Source organism: Octopus bimaculoides, chromosome 5, assembly GCF_046866305.1.
Source record: "Octopus bimaculoides isolate indiv1 chromosome 5, ASM4686630v1, whole genome shotgun sequence".
Lineage (NCBI taxonomy): Eukaryota > Metazoa > Mollusca > Cephalopoda > Octopoda > Octopodidae > Octopus > Octopus bimaculoides.
Genome location: NC_142932.1, coordinates 93,895,880 through 93,915,030, shown reverse-complemented (window position 1 = coordinate 93,915,030; position 19,151 = coordinate 93,895,880). Strand labels below are relative to the sequence as shown.

The window sequence follows — 19,151 nt, the reverse complement described above, 5'->3', positions numbered from 1 at the left end:
AAGAGCTGTACAAGCCCTGTACAGAGATGCTGTTAGTAAGGTTAGGGTTGGCAATGAGTATAATGAAGAATTCTGAGTAGAAGTAGGAGTCCACCAAGGATCATCCCTCAGCCCCTTCTTATTCATCATAGTCCTCCAGGCAATAACAGAGGAATACAAGATAGGTTGCTGATGACCTGGCCCTCATAGCAGAATCACTACCAGAACTAGAGAAGAAATTTCAGGTGTGGAAGCAAGGTTTAAAATCGAAGGGCCTTAGAGTCAATGTTGCAAAGACCAAAGTTCTAGTAAGTAGGAAGGCGAGCACATCACACACCCCTTCAGGTAGGTGGCTTGATCTGTAGAAAAGGTGTAGGTAGAGACTCCATAAGATGTACTCAGTGTAAGCTATGGACACATAAGAGGTGCAGCAACATCAAAGGAAGATTAACTGGGAAGATAGCTTTCATGTGCAGCAGATGCACAGGGGCAATAAACACCACATATGCTCTGAAAACAGATTCCATCACATGCCAGCGGGAGAAACTAGAAGTAGTTGATAGCTTCTGCTAACTAGGTGACCAAGTCTGTAGTGGGGGTGGATGGTCAGAGAGTGTTATCACTAGAATAAGAATAGCCTGGGCAAAGTTCAGAAAGCTTCTACCTCCTAGTGGTGACAAAGGGCCTCTCACTCAGAGTGAAAGGTAGATTGTACAATGCATGTGTGCAAACTGCCATGCTTCACAGCAGTGAAACATGGGCTGTGACTGCTGAGGACATGCGTAGGTTCAAAAGAAATGAAGCTAGCATGATCCGCTGGATGTATAATGTCAGTGTGCACACAACAGAGTGTAAGCGCCTTGAGAGAAATGTTGGACATAAGAAGCATCGGATGTGGCATGCAAGAGAGACGTTTGTGCTGGTATGGTCATGTACTATAGATGGATGAGAAGAGCTGTGTGAAGAAGTGTCACTCCCAAACAGTTGAAGGAATCCAGGGTAAAGGTAGACCCAGGAAGACATCGGATGGTGCTATGAGCGCTCCACTGGCATGAGTGCCAGTCATCGAATTTGGTTCAGTTTCAATCTCACTTGCCCTAACAGGTCTTCGCAAGTGAGAGTTTAGTGTCCAATGAAGGAAGGTTGGCATGGATGCCGCCAGTCAACGAATTTGGTTCAAATTTCGATTTCGATTTCACTTGCCTCAACAGGTCTTTGCAAGCAGGGTATTGTGTCCAATGAAGGAAAGGTACGCATAAGTGGGCTGGTTACACCCCTGGTAAAGGCCACGGGTTATGGTCTCACTTGGCTTGCCGAGTCTTCTCACGCACAGCATATTTCCAAAGGTCTCAGTCACATGTCATTGCCTCGGTGAGGCCTAATGTTCAAAGGTTGTGCTTCACCACCTCATCCCAGGTGTTCCTGGGTCTACCTCTTCCAGCGTTTCAACTCTGTGTGAGTATATGTGTGTGCATGTACAAGGGAAGTATGTGAATGTTTGTATGTGTGATTATTATGTATCTTATTTTGTACCTTATTTATATATAAAACGACCAGCATTTAGGCGGCAAGACATACCGTGAAAACCTGTGGAGTTGAGGAGCCTACCACAGCGACATCTCAGTCCCCTACAGACGTCAGCTCCCACTCCGAGTGTGATAGAGATGCAGAGCTCATCTAGACTGTGTAAACTTCCAATGTTGGCCACAGGCAGGGCTCAATCCAGTCCCCCGGGAATTTTGCACTAGTAGAAAGTAGGCAACACCTTGAAAATTGATCAGATTGATCAAGGTGAGAGTTGAAAGTGGCACCTGAGTGCAGATTGTCCCATACTCTCTGCTTCTGTCTGTCCTCAACTGTAACAAGAACTGGCAAGCTCCCACTGTAACAGAGCTCCATTCATTTTCCTGTTGGAACTAGTCCATGTTGGAGAGAAGGGGATGTTGCCTTCTAAATGGGTGCAGGCATGAATGGAGGAAAGAAAACAGAGAAGAGGTAGAGACGAGCACTTGTGCAGACCTAGATCCCCAAACCGTTGAGGCAAAGCAGCCTGGTCGCGGGACTCTGGAGAGAGTCTGACATTGACCAAGCATTCGAGTTTCCTGAAAATTAAGTTGTCAAAGCATTGGAAAGACGAGGATAATCTATGAGAGGGACTAACTCTGAGAAAATGCAAAAGCTTAGGAGTCGACAACTAATTCCTAAGTATAAAAAAACCTTGGTGGGGCTCAATTACCTCAAGATTTGAAAAAGTTAGTTCAAATTCTGCCGAGGTCAGTTTTGCTCTCATCCTTTCGGGGTCAATAAAATAAGTTCCAGTTGAGCACTGGGGACGATGTAAAAATTGCTGGCCTTGTGCCAAAATTGGAAAGAATTATAATTGTGATTATGTTACTGTATCTTAAATTAGCATATATTATTGGTTTCGAATTTTGGCACAAGGCCAGCAAAGGAAGGGAGAAGTCGATTATATCGACATCAGTACTCAACTTATACTCATTTTATCGACCACGAAAGGATGAAAAGTAAAGTCGACCCTGGTCGCATTTGAATTTAGAACGTATAGTCGGATGAAATGCCGTTAAGCATTTTGACCGGCGCAGAAACAATTCTGCTAGCTCGCGGTCTTAATATATCATATAGTGTTACTAACAATTTTCTTTTCTGATTCTTGATGAAATAATCATGAATATTAAAACGAATATAGCTATAAATCTATGAGCGCTAGTTGAAAATGGAATCTCTTTCAAGTGAATATATTTTGAGAGTTCTTCCTAGCACAAGATTTTTTTATTTTTTCGTTTTTTTTAAAGCTTAATTCTTGTTGTACCTTTCTTCCCAGCTTCATTTAAGTTGTAGCCTTCTAACAGTGTACCGCAACGGATTTTCAGGTGTATCATGGTGTTTTAGATATACCGTAAATCCTCGAGTATAATCCGCACTTTTTTCCCAAAATTTAAAGGTCAAAATTTCTAGTGCGTACTATATACGAGGTTAAAATGGAAAAATATTTTCTAAGCAAAATTTTCTAAGTGATAAATATGTAAAGGCAATTTACTTAATATTTATTTTTCACTGATGTTATTACTGTTATTTCTTTATTTTCTGCAAACAAAGTGCACAAAAAAGCTACACGTTTGCATAGTTATATATACAATAATAATAAAGGACGTTGCCGTATATATGTTTACAAACCAAGGACGTTATATAGACCTCCTTGACTCAAGTTAGAGAAGGGTGCGTATTATACACAATGTTTAGGTTTATCAGAGGTACAGACCCCTAAAAATCCCCTGCGTATTATACTCAAGGGCGGACTATACTCGAGTATTTAAGGTAATTTTAAGCTTTTAGAAAATGTACTCTAATGCTTAAATGCATTGTTTATAATTTTGTTATACAAAAGTACGATTGATAAAGACGAAAAACGAAAACTTTCTTTTTTGCCTAAATTTTTGATTTTAAAATTAAAAGAAATTTTGCATGCGAAATGTCCCAGTGATTTTTTCCGCCCCACACGTCACTATGTCATGACGAACCACTTCACTCTGATAAACCTTGTCGGAATTATCTCCCTTAGACCTTTGCCTTCTTTACTGACTATACCACGACTATTGAATAGTCTTTTATTCTTTTACTTGTTTCAGTCATTAGACTGCGGCCATCTAGGGCACCTCCTTGAAGAATTTTAGTCCAAGGAATTGACCCCAGTACTAATTTTCTTTTTGTGAGCCTGGCACTTTTTCTATCGGCTACTTTTGCCGAACTGCTATATTTACGGGGATGCAAACACATCAACACCAGTTGTCAACCGGTGGTTGTGGCTAAAGGCGAACAAGGACACACACACACATATATATGGTATTCCCTCGTTTTGACTCGAAAAATCATAACGAAGAACTCGGTAATTTCCGTGAACACGTGTTGTCTTGTCAACTATCAGTTGACGAAATGGGAAGAGAAACTAATGGGTTGTACGAGCGTGCGTGCTTGTTCCTCTGTGTGTGTGTGTGTGTTCGCGCGCGCGCTTGCTTGCTCCTCTGTGTGTTGTGTGTGTGCTTGCTCTTGTTTGTGCGTGTGTGCGTGTGTTTGTGCTTGTTTAAAATGCGACATTGTTGGCATAATTTCGTTCTATCTACATTCGACAACACATAAAAACAGAACAAGCACACGCGTGCGCGCGCAGAGGTACAAGCATGCACGCACATATACACAAACAAGAACAAGCACGCACACACACACACACAGAGGAACAAGCATGCACACACACACACACACACACAAGAACAAGCACGCACAGGAACAAGCACACACGCAAATTACCAAGTTATTTGTTATGATTTTGCGAATCAAGACGAAGGAATACCATATATATATATATATATATATATATATATATATATATATATATATATATATATATATATATACACACACACACACACAAACATATACATACATAGACACACATATACGACATGCTTCTTTCAGTTCCTGTCTACCAAAACCACTCACAAGGCTTTAATCGGCATGAGGCTAAGATAGAAGAAACCGGGACTGAAACCGGAACCATGTGATTGGGAAACAAACTTCTTACCACACAGCCACGCCTGTGCCTTAATGTTTTTTGTTTTAATGATTTTCTTGTACATTAATTGCTAATATACACTTGTAGCAGTTATGAAATGTCAGGACCATATTTCCATACATCTGTGTGAATGTCATTGCTTCGAGTTCTGCCTAGTAGTGTAACATGTGTGCCATCCCACAGCAGCCCTACAGATTGTCGCCCCCACTCCTACCTTGGACCCCAATGCTTGTAGAGCATATGCAAAAGTGTTGCCTCCATAAAAGCATCGCTCAGGACGGTTCTGCCTATGATTGATATATCTTGTCTCTCTCACTATGTCATTAGGACATCCCCTATTTCTATTTCCAAGCTTCATAACTTCAGAAAGAACTTACAAGGATCACAGGTTGAACACTTAATGTAACCAAACAGTTTTTTTTTTGTTTTTTTTTTTAGGTGTGTTTTTAACTTGACTAAAAATTGCTTGTTAGTAATAAATCTTACAACATGGTTTTGAAATACTTCAATTATGAAAATGTTTTCTCAAAACCATGTAACAATTTAATCTATACATTTGTAGTCTGTCAAAGTAAATTTTATGTATTTCAGTTCTGGTTTTAATTAGTATTCAATCTGATTTCAAAGGGTGTTCTTTTTTTTAGAAAGAGTTACCCATGCTAATGCAATTTTGTGGCTGAAAGCAACTTCATTATAGTTTGAAGCTGATAGGTTATGCCCTACATGGACAAATTCTTCTACTTGCTTTGTAGTCTACTATAAAGTGGTATTGCCTTGCTTTGACTATGTCTTACACGTAATTATGCATTTGGATATCCCAAGATTAATTTGGAGATCTGCTTCTTTTGTACTTACATCTAAATGATTAATAACACCTTGAAGGCTAGCAGTGCCATTCTTGATAGTGGCAATATCATTTGCAAAGGTTAGCTTAGGTTAAAGACTATGACATCCTATACAGAACTCACTACCTTTCTTTTTCTTCAATTTTTAAGATAACATTATCCAGAACTACTCAGAAAAAACTCTTTCATTGTTCACAAATCAACTGGTGCCAACATTAGTCTTGATAACCAATTGTGAACTTTCATATGTAGATTTTAGAGTGGAGGTGATGTATTTTGGTCATGGCTGCCTTGTATAATGTTATATCTTATGAATTATATTTCGTTACAAAACAAATCGTTACAAAACTCCAGAAGTCTTACACCCTCCTCATTTTCTTGAATCATATTCATAACCTCAGTGCATACCATGGAAGCCATCAATATGCCATCCAATGTGGCCATTGAAGTCACCAGTCATAATAATGAAGTTACTGTCAACTATCATAAAAGTAGTCTGCAAAAGGGTCTCATAGAAACAGTCCTATTTTTCTGTCAATAATAGAATAACAGTCACCATTGAGTTACCTATAACTATCCTCCTACAGCACACTTTGACTACCTCCCTTACTTTTTGCATCCATTTTTCAGCTAATAATATGCCTGTTCCACCTCTGTTGACACTATTACTCACTCAGCAGAATTTGTATACCTGTCAGAAGTTTTGATGAAGATCCTTTCCACCTTACCTTTTTCACCAAATGTGCTTATGTTTATGCTTACAGCCTTAAAGCTTTAGAATTTATAGGAAGATGGGGGTGTATCTTCGGTAGGAAGACTGTTTGTTGATTACTGTTTGACGATATCTGCACTCATGAGGAGTAAGAATTGTTCCATAGCTTGCCAGCAATTTGTAGATTTACACACATCTAATTTGCTATCATTCATCCATTCTTCAACACTTGCTGCATCAGTCACAAATAGATGTAGTTCATTATTATTATCAATAAATAATAAGCATTCTTATTTCTTTATTGCCCACAAGGAGCTAAACATAGAGGGGACAAACAAGGACAGACAAAGGGATTAAGTCGATTACATCGACCCCAGTGTGTAACTGGTACTTAATTTATCGACCCCGAAAGGATGAAAGGCAAAGTCAACCTCGGCGGAATTTGAACTCAGAACGTAGCGGCAGACGAAATACCGCTAAGCATTTTTCCCGGCGTGCTAACGTTTCTGCTAGCTCACCTTAAGCATTCTTAATGTCATTAACATAACCAGTTTTATGGGTGTCTGCTGTCTTTTTATTATTGTTGTTGGAAGGATGCTGAAAGAGATGGAGGAAATGTGGCAGGGAAGATAAGAAAGCAAGATTTCCGGCATAGTATTGCAGACGGAATTGAGTGGGCAGATCACAAGCAAGCAAACTTCAAACTTTCATGGGAGACAAAATATTAATATCAATATTAAAGAGAAACAAGGCTGCAAGCTGGCAAAATTGTTAGCATGCTGAGTAAAATGCTTAGCAGTATCTCATACATCTTTATGTTCTGAGTTCAAATGCCACTGAGGTTAACTTTGCCTTTCATCCTTTTGGGGTCAATAAAATAAGTACCAGTTGAACACCGGGGGTCAATGCAATCAACTTAGCCCCTTCCTCAAACCTGCTGGCCTTGTGCCAAAATTTGAAACTAACATTAAATAGAAACTTATGCACTTCTAAATTTACTCTTTTATTATTCTTAACAGTATCAGACCTTAGTCCTACTTAAGTGTCTATCATTATATAAATAGTCATTCATACTATGACAGTCTGTGCGCTGATTCTCTTTTTCTTTCAATATGGCATATATCTACAATATATTTTGTATGATGTACTTTGTTATTATTTATTGCAAATAGGATTAAAGAAGGTAGAGTTCATAGTGTCTCTGTTTATAAATTAGTCAATCTGACTTGATCAAATGCAACATATCAACACATGATTTCAAATTCTCTTTAGTCGATCTCATCAGAAAGATAAAGGGACAACTCTTTTCTCCAAACCAAACCAAACCAATAAATAAAACAATTTTGAAATTCACTTCTTCTCATGTATATACCAGTCTCTTTAATTTATTTTTTATTTAAATTTTACTTTAGCTCAATGTAAATGACCAATATGTTTGTGAGAAGGTGATTGTTGAAAGTGGGAGTGATAGGCAAATAGTGTAGGAATCCCAGTGGCTGCTCTTGGGAAGGTGACACAGTTGATGTTTCCAAAGACTGTGGTAAATTCCAAGAGAGAGAGAGAGAGAGAGAAAAAAATTTGATGAGGACAGAAGTACACTATTTGAAGGTAGAGGAAGAAATAATGGAAGGCTGCTAGTCTTATTGGTTTAAAGTGATCAGAAGTGGTATTGCACAGAGTGTGTATATGTATGTGGTGATTAGACTTGTGAGATGAAGAAGAAATGTTTTGGAGGAGTTTTGCTAAGAGAATACAGTGTGGAGTTGGATGCAAAGCAGGCAGCAAATGTAGATGCTTTCTCTGTAAGAGTATTATTCACAAAGCTATGATATTCAGGAGTGGCAGAAAGAAAGATTCCATAAAGTTGGTGACCAAGTGACCAAAACCAGCTGCAGTTTGGAATTGAGTAGAGCTTGCTGGTAGTGTAATACACAAAAGGATCTTTTGCTCTGCAGATGATAAATTTAGAAGACTTGCAGTTAAGGATAAAAGCCACCTACTTGGTAGGGATTGATGACATTTTTCTGCAGGCATAGGCCTTCATATTCTTTGTCTTACTGCAACAGAGTTATATTATGATTGTGTGAAAGGTGTTATGAGATATGCTTTATGAGGAAAGATTCATTCACCTGCTTCAGGTAGAGTTTTGGAAAAGCTATCACTACTTCATGGGGAATGAAAAAGGCATGGAATTGGGAGTGCAAAATGTAAAATATTATTTTAGAAGTGTAATTCTCATTGTATAAAACAGGAATACAAAAAAAAAAAACCCAAGAAAATTAAGGAACATCTACAAACCATCTCACCCAATTCCATGACCTTCTCCATTACTATGAGCTAGAAATAGCAATTTCAAAACTCCGCTCTGCTTAGAAGTCTCTGGTAGGTCTGGGGGAAGCACATGTGCTGCTAGAACTAGCAGAAATCTACTAGATAATTGTCTTGAAATGTTACAGGGGTCAGGAATGTGAGAGATGATTGATGTGTGGTGGATAGTCGTGGTCAGGCAGTGAAGTCCGACTACGGTGCTTTGATAAAAGTTGTGTTTTGGTGTAGGGAAGAAAGATTAAGAGCATCTACGTGCGGGTGATGATGCTAAGAGTTAAGGATTGGAAAATATTCGATTCCTGTACCTGAAGCATAATAAGGCAAGAAGGAGGTGAGAAGCAAGAAACGTTGTGGACATTGAAGCCTTCAAGGGCGATAACTTTAGAAAAGGAAGAAGTGAAGTAAATGTCCTTGGTTCATCGAGAGAAAAGGCTAAGCAGTTGTTAGTGTTTAGAGTGTTTGGAAGTAATTCTGTGAATAGCAGAGGTAGCAGATAAAATTGACTCTATTAACTTATAAACGTACTCGTTTTATCTGTCAATATCCTTCTACGCCATTGGAAATTGAGGATTTAATAATACACGATTATTAAAATATGACTCAAGTAATTGTCTTCGAGAACTTGTTCGTCAACGATTTCAGGTGCTAAACATCACACCACCAACAGCAACGAAAACTGAGCATGATCTCTGCATTTTCATCTAGATAGTATAAGTCGAGGGAACCATTCATTATATATGTAGAACGAGAGGTGAATTTTGTCTAAATAATTTTGTTTTTCCAAATTTGTTTAACATTCCTATCGATTAAGCTGAAATAAATTCGCCTTTTTCAAAGTGGAAAGGTCTGTTTAAACTTAATGTTATATGTGAAATGGTAAGACAACGCCGAACCAGGCGAAAACGTCACACATTCTTTGTAAACTTGTAGAGAAAGAATTACAGTTAAAAACGCGACGAAGAAAATTTAAAAGTGATTTGCTCTTTAAGTATTAGTTTTTATGCCATGTAGTTAATCGGAAGATATTGTTATCAATGAATTGGCAAAGAAATTAATAGTCAGTAATTTTCGAAGCACTCAGTCATAATGTCTTACGGTAGATAGTTCTACTTTGGGGGTTTAGATATTTTCTCTGGAGGAAAGAAGTATATCTACAGTATACACCTTTATTAAACGACAACTCTCACAATTCAAATTTGCATTTCAATTAAATAAAGTATGAAATCTTCAAAAGAGAACTGCTCGACATCGGGAATAAAATTTGGGTTTGAAAACAGTCGGACTGAATGTAAGGATTTGACATCAATTTTTAAGCTACTTGACGATCTTTTTCGAGACAATGTTGAGGATAATTTCTGTCATAATGAATCTCTACAAGCCTATGTTAGCCGAATGGCTCACGAATTAAAACGATCTGCAAGTATTTTACCAGCATTTCTAAGCAGTTTAGGTAGACTGAATATTAATTTACAGGAATTTGAAGCCAGAAATCAAGTCTTAACTCGTTTGTTGGAAAATGGTAACCCTTCAACGATATCATTTCCCTATAGCGACATAATCGAAGAATTGAATAGTCATAAATTAGCAATTGTAACCCTGGTTAACAAAGTCGCAGATCTCCGAGCTGACTTCCTACTTGACAAGAAAAATGAAGATGTTCTATATGATAATTACGTTGCTAAAAAAACAGCCGAACAGCTAGAACTAAAGTCATGTAAATCAGTTAAGTTGTCTGGGGTTGAACAAACAACGGACAATAATATTTTCACTTTTTCTAACACCGAAGTCAAGTCGGCAGACAACATATTTGAATTTAGAACGAATTCTCGAGATAATATTCAAACTAAAGATACTGCCCTGACAGAAAAAGAAACCACGGCTAAGTCTGAGACAGATGATTCAAAGGATAATAATAAAACTTTAGAGCGTTCTAATATTTGTGTTAAACTCGATATTCAAATGCCCCGTCGGTGTGTATCAGAAAATATAGATGAATGTAAAATCTATGGTAAGGTTTACCACACATCAGACTGTGACGTTAATTTTGCTGTTAAAAATGGTTCGATGGAAACTTTAGAAAAATTCTTACTTTTCCAAGATGAAGAGGTGTCGGTTCTTCGGAAGTTAACAAGTTGTATAATGAATCTTATAGCTCGGTGCCAATACCTTGAAGAAGAGAAAGACACCATCATGCGTGCTCTGGAGCAAGCAAAAGCGTGTTCACAAACTATTTGCGGTAACCTTCATCAACAAATCACAGCCCTTCGAGGAAAATATGAAATTCTACAAGCAACACTGACTTTGCTTCTTAATAAGTTTGAACAAGACGTAACTACAAGGGCGCTTTCAATTCCTATAAATGCTCCAAACGAAAATCAGTTCAAACCTTCAACCGTGAGCGACCCTGTTATGATAACATCCATATCACAATACAATAACACAACTGAAGTTAAACAAAAAGAATCAAGTCTGTTGATGGAAAGTGCAGAAAAGGAAGAAATAACAGATGAGACGGATGATGCTACTGATGTTGTGGATGATGACCAAACATCTCAAATATCTAATGACACTTTAAGTTGCGAAGTTAAGGAAGAAGTTGACATTCCGTTAGATGACCTTGAAGCTTCTTTGCAAACAAACATTGATTTAGAGAAAGAAATGGTCGCAATTATAGACAAGGAATTAGCCAAGTTACTTCAGAATAAATAATGAAATTAATGTACTTCACTAGAAACTGAATTACTTCGTAAAGGTGTGCAAAATTATTAATAAATCAAGACGACTTTAACAGCAAGTCTTATGGTGCCTATGTTGTCACTCACGCTATGTTATGTCAGTTTCTTATAAACGAAAAAAGTAAGCATTGTTTATATTGGATGATTATTATTTTTAAAGAAGCAATAGTTGACTTCGAAGAATGTAGATATTGTTTACAATTCATTTACATTAAATTATCATACAACTGTTCGTACTGTATAGGAACTAATCTTATAACAAAAAAAAAACTTAGTGAACACCTATGATAAAAAAAAAAATGCTTAACTAACGATTTGCTGGGGGTCTTTCGGATAAGGATGTCCACTTGTTGGATTTACTTCGTTTTGACGGGAATTTTTCCAGTTTATGTTTTCACCATGGCCTTTGAAATGAACGGAGAAGGTTTTTTATGGAAAAAAATTTTTCAAACTTTATGATTTTTTTTCACCGCGCAACCCGCTACCCCTATCTGGATAGATGTTGAGTAATTTATTATTTTTCTGCACTACGCACTTAAAAACGATGGGAGAAACCTGTCAGGTAAAAAAAAAAAAAATTCTGAAGAAAAGGTGTGTGATTCAAGGGAGATTTAACTGTTGTTTCTAGCAGATTCTACGACCACCTAGTACCGTCCTCGTTTCTAACCCTCTCATTCGGCACCAAGCGAATCCATGTGTGTGCGCATGTGTATAAGAAAATATATTTACTTAGGCGTAGGAGAATGAAATAAAGTACCTTGCTTACCAACTACATGGTTCCGGGTTCAGTCCCACTGCGTGGCACTTTGGGCAAGTGTCTTCTACTATAGCCTCGGGCCGACCAAGGCCTTGTGAGTGGATTTGGTAGACGGAAACTGAAAGAAGCCCATCATATATATGTGAGTGCGCGTGTGTATGTTTGTGTGTCTGTGTTTGTCCCCCCACCCAACATCGCTTGACAACCGATGCTGTTGTGTTTACGTCCCCGTAACTTAGCGATTCGGCAAAACAGATTGATAGAGTAAGTACTAGGCTTACAAAAGAATAAGTCCTGGGGTCGATTTGCTCGACAAAAGGCGGTGCTCCGGCATGGCCACAGTCAAATGACTGAAACAAGTAAAAGAGTAAGATAAAAGTATATTATTAAAAACAAAAAATAATTTTGAAAATTTATGGTTTTTCCACCCCGTTTTTTTTTTTTTTCATAAATAAAAAAAAATATTGGAGAGTCTGAGGAAGTCATTGCTGGGATTTATTCAGTCATTTAAAAAAAGGCACGAAAAAGATAATTTATTTTAATAGCATACTTGGTAAATATATTTTTCTTACGCACACTACACGCACGGACTCGCTTGATGCGGTGGTGGAGGGGTTAAAATATGAATTACAATTTTTTTGTTGCTTAGATCCCAGCATTGGACAGCCATTCCATAAAATGTGTTTATAGGGAGAAAAATATAGAAAAACATCAATACATGTCAGGTCGTAGGATATGCAAGAAACAACAGCTAAATCTCCCTTAAATCACATACCTTTTCTTCTGAAAATATTTCAAAACTTTTTTTTTTTTTTCTACCGGTGTGAAGTGCAAAAAAAAAAAAAACAGAAATTGGCCAAAAATAATTAATGAAAAATAATCATAAATTTTCGAAAATTTCTTTTCATAAGAAGCTTCTCCACATTATTTCGAAGGTTGTTCTGAAAACAAAAACTGAACAAATCCCCGTCAAAATGGGAGAAAATTCAATTTAAATGAGCACTCTGATCCGAAACTCCGCCCATTAAAACTTGTGAACGCTTAGGTGAGCTCTAGGGCTTCCTTTCGGTTTAAACATCATTATTACCTTTGCAAACAAGCTGGTTTTATAACTGCGGGATTAAACAACAAAAACACTCTGAGGAAAATACAAAAGTAGACTTGGATATCCTGAATAAACGAAACGACTATTAAATGTGTGTGTGTGTGTGTGTAGAGAGAGAGAGAGATGTTGTATGTGTATGTGTTCTTTTCTGCTTTAAAAAATTAGGTAGTTCAATGATTAAAAAGAAATTTCTGTATTGACGTTTAATAAGTGAATTCAAAATATTTACATATTCGTTTCGCTTACTCGGGATATACAAGTCTATTTTATATTTTCCCGGTTTGTTTTGATTTCGTTAATAATCCCGCAGCTTTGAATTTAAAAACCTATCACGGGCGATCCACATGCAGTTTTAAAATATCTGACAGCTGTTATTGAATTATTAACATTTGGGTTATATATGGCAACTTTAGTGATATCACAAAAAGTTTTCACATTGTTATTTGTTCTAAATTTCTTTTTATTTTATTGCACATATTTATTTTCGCTTTTCCCCCTAAAAAATAATTTTTTTGAATCCAAAGATGAACTTGCAAATATTTCTGTTGAATCAGATGGAAACAAATACGATTTTCTGTTCAATTATGGTTTTAGAAGTCCATTCAGTCGTGTTGTGGTTATGGTCATTGATTCTCTCCGGGCAGATTTTGTTATCGACAGCAAAAATTCGAACATGAAGTATGTCCAAAAACTTCTAAAACGAGAGGAGGCAATTGCTTATTACTCGATCGCTCACCCACCTACAGTAACTCTTCCTCGAATAAAAGCAATGATGACTGGAACTATTCCTGGATATATGGATGTTATACTTAATTTTGGTGCGCAGGCTGCCCAGGAAGACAACCTAATATTTCAGCTTTACAAAGCTGGAAAAAAAATTGTCTTTTATGGTGATAATACCTGGATTAATTTATTCCCAGCCTACTTTCATAGACAGGATGGTACAGTTTCTTTTTTCGTTTCAGACTATACCGAGGTTGATACTAATGTTAGCCGACACTTGGAATGGGAAATGCAACAAAATGATTGGGATGTGATGATCCTGCACTACCTTGGGCTTGATCACATTGGTCACATGGCAAAGCCATCTAGTCCTTTGGTGGAACCCAAACTTCAAGAGATGGATAAAATTATTGAATTCATTCACCAAAAGCTTCGAGAACAGCATCAACACCACCAAACTCTTATGGTAATTTGTGGTGATCATGGCATGAGTGACCAAGGGAGTCATGGGGGTTCTTCTCACAAAGAAGTTACTTCAGCCATGATTTGGCTTAATTCAGCTGACAACATAAATAAAGATTACAAAATCACCTTCCTGAAGCCCTTCACTGAAGTTGATCAAATTGATATTACTGCAACACTGGCTATTGCTTTAGGAGTTGCAATACCACGCAGCAATATTGGTGTCATGATACCTGATGTACTGTTACCATTTTCAACTCTTGAGAATATTGCTCATTCAATGTACATCAATGCTAACCAAGTGTTGTCAGTCTTCAAAGTATATGAACCAAAATGGGAAAATAACGATGCTGTGTTGAAGTATGAGTTGGCCATTTCCAGATACCAGTTATGGAAAAATGCTAGCCAGAAGTATACTGCTCAATGGTATGAAGAAGGCAAGTCTATTGTCCAGTTTTATCATGATGCTATGAAAACTATGAGTTCTAAAATGCTATTGAAGATGATTAATCATGATGTCAGTGGAATGCTCTTTAGTAATATCAATTTATGGTTACTCCTTTATGTACTTGTAGTTATCATACTGCAGAAAGGGTGTAGTTCCATCGAACTTGTCATTACCAATACCCACTGCTTGTGTTTTTTCTTGATTGGATTGGTATTACTAGCTGTGCAATTGTTAATATGTTCTGGTAAACACCAAAACATTCTCTGCAGTAATCCAACAGTAGTCATTTTGCTGAACTGTGCCTCATATCTCATAATTCTGTTAGTAGTCTGTATAACTCCAGTGTTTCTAAATATATTGAAGAAAAAGCTAGTTTTCCAAAATTCTATTTCAGCATTTGTGGTATTTGGGACTATTTTACATTCTGTGAGCCTTATGTCAAGTAGCTTTATTGAAGAAGAACACCAGACTTGGTACTTCCTAACTTGTAGTTTGTTTGCCATTACCAGCTGGTATTTAGTATCGAGGTTATCCCTTGAATGCTCATTCAGTTATTGCAGACCAAATATGAACCCTCAAACACACAAATTAGATCAGCAACGAATATATTATAATATTACTAACTATGGGCCTCGATCTCAATATATAAACTTCAATTACAAGCCATGTGTGGCATCTTTCCTTATGCTTGTCTTGTGTCGATCACAACGAATGTGGAATAATACAGGAGACAAATGGCGGGATCTTCCTGATCTTGGTGACTGGCTCATGGAGTCAAAAAACAAAACTACTCTTTCAATCATTTGTGCTGTTTCTCTGTTACTAATTTTAATTGTTCGGTCTTACCAAGTAAAAAACAAAGGTCATCTCTTGCTGTTGTTGGTGGCCTTTGTGTCAACATACTTGTTCCATGTGTCTAGTAATTACATTTACTTGCCATCTATATTTCCCTATCAATGCAGTGAAAAAGGTGTAAACGAAGCTTATTTGATAAAATGGTGTAGTTTACTAATGTTTGTGATGGTACTTTTTGACATTAAATGGCAGCATCTTTATCAACAAAGCAGTAATTCTGGTAACACACCTTTTACTCACTTGGCTATACTGAAGTCTTTTATTTTATGCCTGCAGTCTGGATGTATTATATTGTCATCCTTTCTTACCTCTCACCCTCATAATATTGTCATCATTGCTACTGCTGTACTTCAAGAAGTCATTCTCAGTTATTACATTCTTCCTATAGTTCAGCTGCCTCCTTGGTGTGTATCTTTAATTTATACTTGGATGGCAAATGCTACATTTTTCTATCAGGGTCATTCTAACAGCCTCAGTTCTATAGATGTTGCAGCTGGATATTTTGGTTCTACCCATTATCAGCCATTATATGTGGGAATACTACTAACTTTGGCAACATACTCTGGCATGATGTTCTGGTATTCCAGTTTGGTTAGATATTTGTTTAGCTCATCCCCACACCAACAGATGCCTTACAGGTTATATATTGCAAGTTTTTGTATGATGCTATTTGTAACTGTATCCATCCCAGCATATACCCTATTAGTATTTTTCCAGCGATTCCATCTCTTTATTTGGACAGTCTTCTCTCCTAAACTTCTATTTATAGGAATGTTGTTCCTGGTCACTTCATTCTTTGTTTTAATTATTTTACTCTTCCAGGCTGCATCAATTCCAGTAATATCTATTCATATATGATCTCAAGCAACCTAAATGTCTTTCAAAAAATTATTTATTCTCTCCAAAAGAGGAATTGTACTTTTTGTCCCAGTATGGGATTCTTTTCAAAACCTGTGAGCATCATCACTTAGTGTCACTTGAGAGAAAATTTTTGACCAATGTTAAATACAGTAATAGCCCATCTGGTTGCTCATGTATCACTGAAATAGTTCGTCTCATATAGTGTTTTAACTGAATAAATATTGAAGTGGTCCCCCATTGCTTTGCTCTAAACGAATAGGAAGATTTAAATCCCATGTTACAAGCTAAGAAAATGTTTGTCAATAATTATGTAGCTTTTTGTATCTTACAACAAACCAACATTGCATCATATAGAAAGTTTCGGCAAGATTTTATCTCATTTTCAGTGCTGATCTTTGTACCTAAATTTAAAAGTATCCAATCTATAGAATTGTAAATAATTATAATAGTGGTTATGGTTGTAGCAGGAATATTGAGAGAGTCACAAACATCTATTCACTACTGAACCTGAAATCATTGTTTAAATGTGAAAGTAATTGCAAACACTAAAACAATATCTTGTTGGAGATTGGTGTCAGCAAGCAAGTAATCATTCAGGTTCCTGTAAACACATTAAGAAACTGTTTTTATCAGTAGCTAGGCTGCCCATTGAAACAATAGATTCAGTAGACACTTAACCTGTCAGAAACCCAGCTGTAAACAGCCTAACCATTTGAGGATAAGCAACATATTGAAATATTATTAACAATCTTTAGTGCCTTTTCTTTAACAGGCCATTAGGTAAATATAGATGGCTTGTCTGGTCACTGATCATTGGTCATAATACAGCTAAAGTCAGTGGCTGTAGGGACTTACACCATCCCCTTCAATTATAACTACACCAATCTGCTATCACTGCTGACATTTCTCATGGACACACATGAACTGACTCATTAGGCATAAATATTTTTATACTTTTTCTGTTGTCAATGACAAAATATTTTTGTTAATAATTAATAAATATTTTTGTATTGGGACTTCACTCAGATTTTTGTTCTTCTATCAACCAACCAAAATATTTTGTCATTACATAATTAATTGGATAATTAGGGAGTTTTGTGAGTTGGCTGACCAAACTGAGTCAAAGTCTCATCAAAGCACATCAAATGGTGTTAGCAGACATTTAGGGTGGATGAGGTGAGGTAGATGATAATATTTGCAGATGTACGTGAGAAGACCCAGCAAGGCAAGTGAGAGCATAATCTGTGATCTCTGCCAGAAGTGAAGCCAGCTCACTAATCCGTATCTTTACTTCATTGGACACTAAAAACCCTGCTTGCGAAGACCTGTTGAGGCAAGTGAATTTGGAATTTGAAATTTGAAATCAAACTGAATCCGACGACTGGCACCCATGCCAACCTCTCCTTCATTGGACACTAAACTCTGCTTGTGAAGATCTGAAATCGTAATTGAACCATACTCGATGACTGGTCCTGTTGATTGAGTGTATGTTAAGATTTGTTGGAAAAAATTTTTCTGAGGGGCTAAGGAGAGGAATTTTGGAAAATTCACACAACCTAACATTTTCTGCCGCATAACTTTCAGGAAAATTGGTATTTTTTAATGAAGTTTTATACAAATACCTTTCAAACAGCATTGAATAACTGTCACCATGGCTTTATAATATATTGTCCAAAGCAAAAGGTTTTCCAACATTTTCTCTGAGAATAGCTTCATTTTCTTTCATTATCATTCTCTATCCACTCCTTTTGTTCACTCAATCTCTTTAAATATTTTTCTCTCTTCCCCTTCTCTCCTCTCTCCCTCCTCTATGTCTCCTTGCCTCTAACCTTTCTCCTGCATTTAATGATGTATATTTCTCTTACCTCTCAGCACTATCAATGTTCTCTCTCTCACACTCTTTCACTCCCTTTTACTCCTTATTCTTTGCTGCTTTGCCTCTTACTTTAACTATACTTCTGCTTAACAAGTTTCATTTCTCTCTTTTTACCTCTTCCTTTCAACTAAGTGTGACACACCACAGGTACATATGTATGTAACTACGTATGTGTTAGCATATTAATATAACAATTTTTATAACTTGGAAATAAATTTGAGAATAATCAAAATAAATTGTGAAATCCAGCGAAAGTCTCCCATGAAATAGAAATAATTATTTGTATGAAAAGTAAGAACCTATGCACATCAAATTGTCTTTAAGTGGTGGCAGAAGAATTATCGTTGAACTTTTAAAAGGTAGGCTTATATATTAATGTAATACTTAAAAGCATCAATCAATTTTCAGTTCTTCTGTAGTTTATTGTTGCCTATCGCATATGGCAGCAGTATGCCTTGTAAAAATAAATCTCCGCCAACAGAGGACCAGATTGCAATCAAAAGAGCCAATGCTGCAGCAAGGAAAAGAAAGTCCGGTGCAAATGAAAACCCAGATTAAACGGCAGCCAGGAGAGCTTCCAAGCTAAGAATATGCAAATGCTTAGGGACTCTCAAACTCCTGAACAAGCTGCATCCAGGAGAACATCAAATGCTCATACCAAGAGGAGAGAAAGGGCATTAGAAACACCTGAACAAGCTGAATTTAGGAGAGCTTCCAATGTAGCCAACACGAGAAAAGTAAGGGATTCAGAATCACTAGAGCAATCAGAAACCAGGAGAACTGCCAATGTTGTACAGAAGCTAGCTTAAAAGCTGCCAATTTATAAGAAGTCACGGGTTGTTAGTTATGTCTCTACAATCTAAGTTCAAATTTCATC

The 19,151-nt window shown here is 36.9% G+C and overlaps 2 protein-coding genes across 5 annotated transcripts in view; one reads left to right on the top strand and one right to left on the bottom strand.

Annotated features, from left to right (window-relative positions):
- The window catches only part of LOC106876238 (uncharacterized), a 55,782-nt gene extending 43,664 nt beyond the window's left edge, over positions 1-12,118 (bottom strand). The window contains exon 1 of one of the 3 annotated variants that reach the window (XM_089352654.1): positions 11,954-12,118. The gene's annotated coding sequence lies outside the window, so the exon portion shown is untranslated. Of the gene's footprint in view, positions 1-11,499; positions 11,674-11,953 lie in introns of those variants that run through there. The other 2 variants (XM_089352651.1, XM_089352655.1) reach the window with 2 other exon arrangements.
- On the top strand, positions 11,171-17,419 carry LOC106876241 (GPI ethanolamine phosphate transferase 2, catalytic subunit). 2 transcript variants are annotated; one of them, XM_014924724.3, is made up of 2 exons: positions 11,171-11,308; positions 14,015-17,419. In XM_014924724.3, the coding sequence occupies exons 1-2, from the start codon at positions 11,278-11,280 to the stop codon at positions 16,393-16,395; spliced, it is 2,412 nt and encodes an 803-aa protein (XP_014780210.1). In that variant the 5' UTR covers positions 11,171-11,277; the 3' UTR covers positions 16,396-17,419. The 2 variants fall into 2 exon arrangements, with proteins under 2 accessions (XP_014780210.1, XP_014780209.1); XM_014924723.3 differs by lacking the exon at positions 11,171-11,308 and having other exon boundaries at positions 13,450-17,419.
- The last annotated feature ends 1,732 nt before the right edge of the window (positions 17,420-19,151 follow it).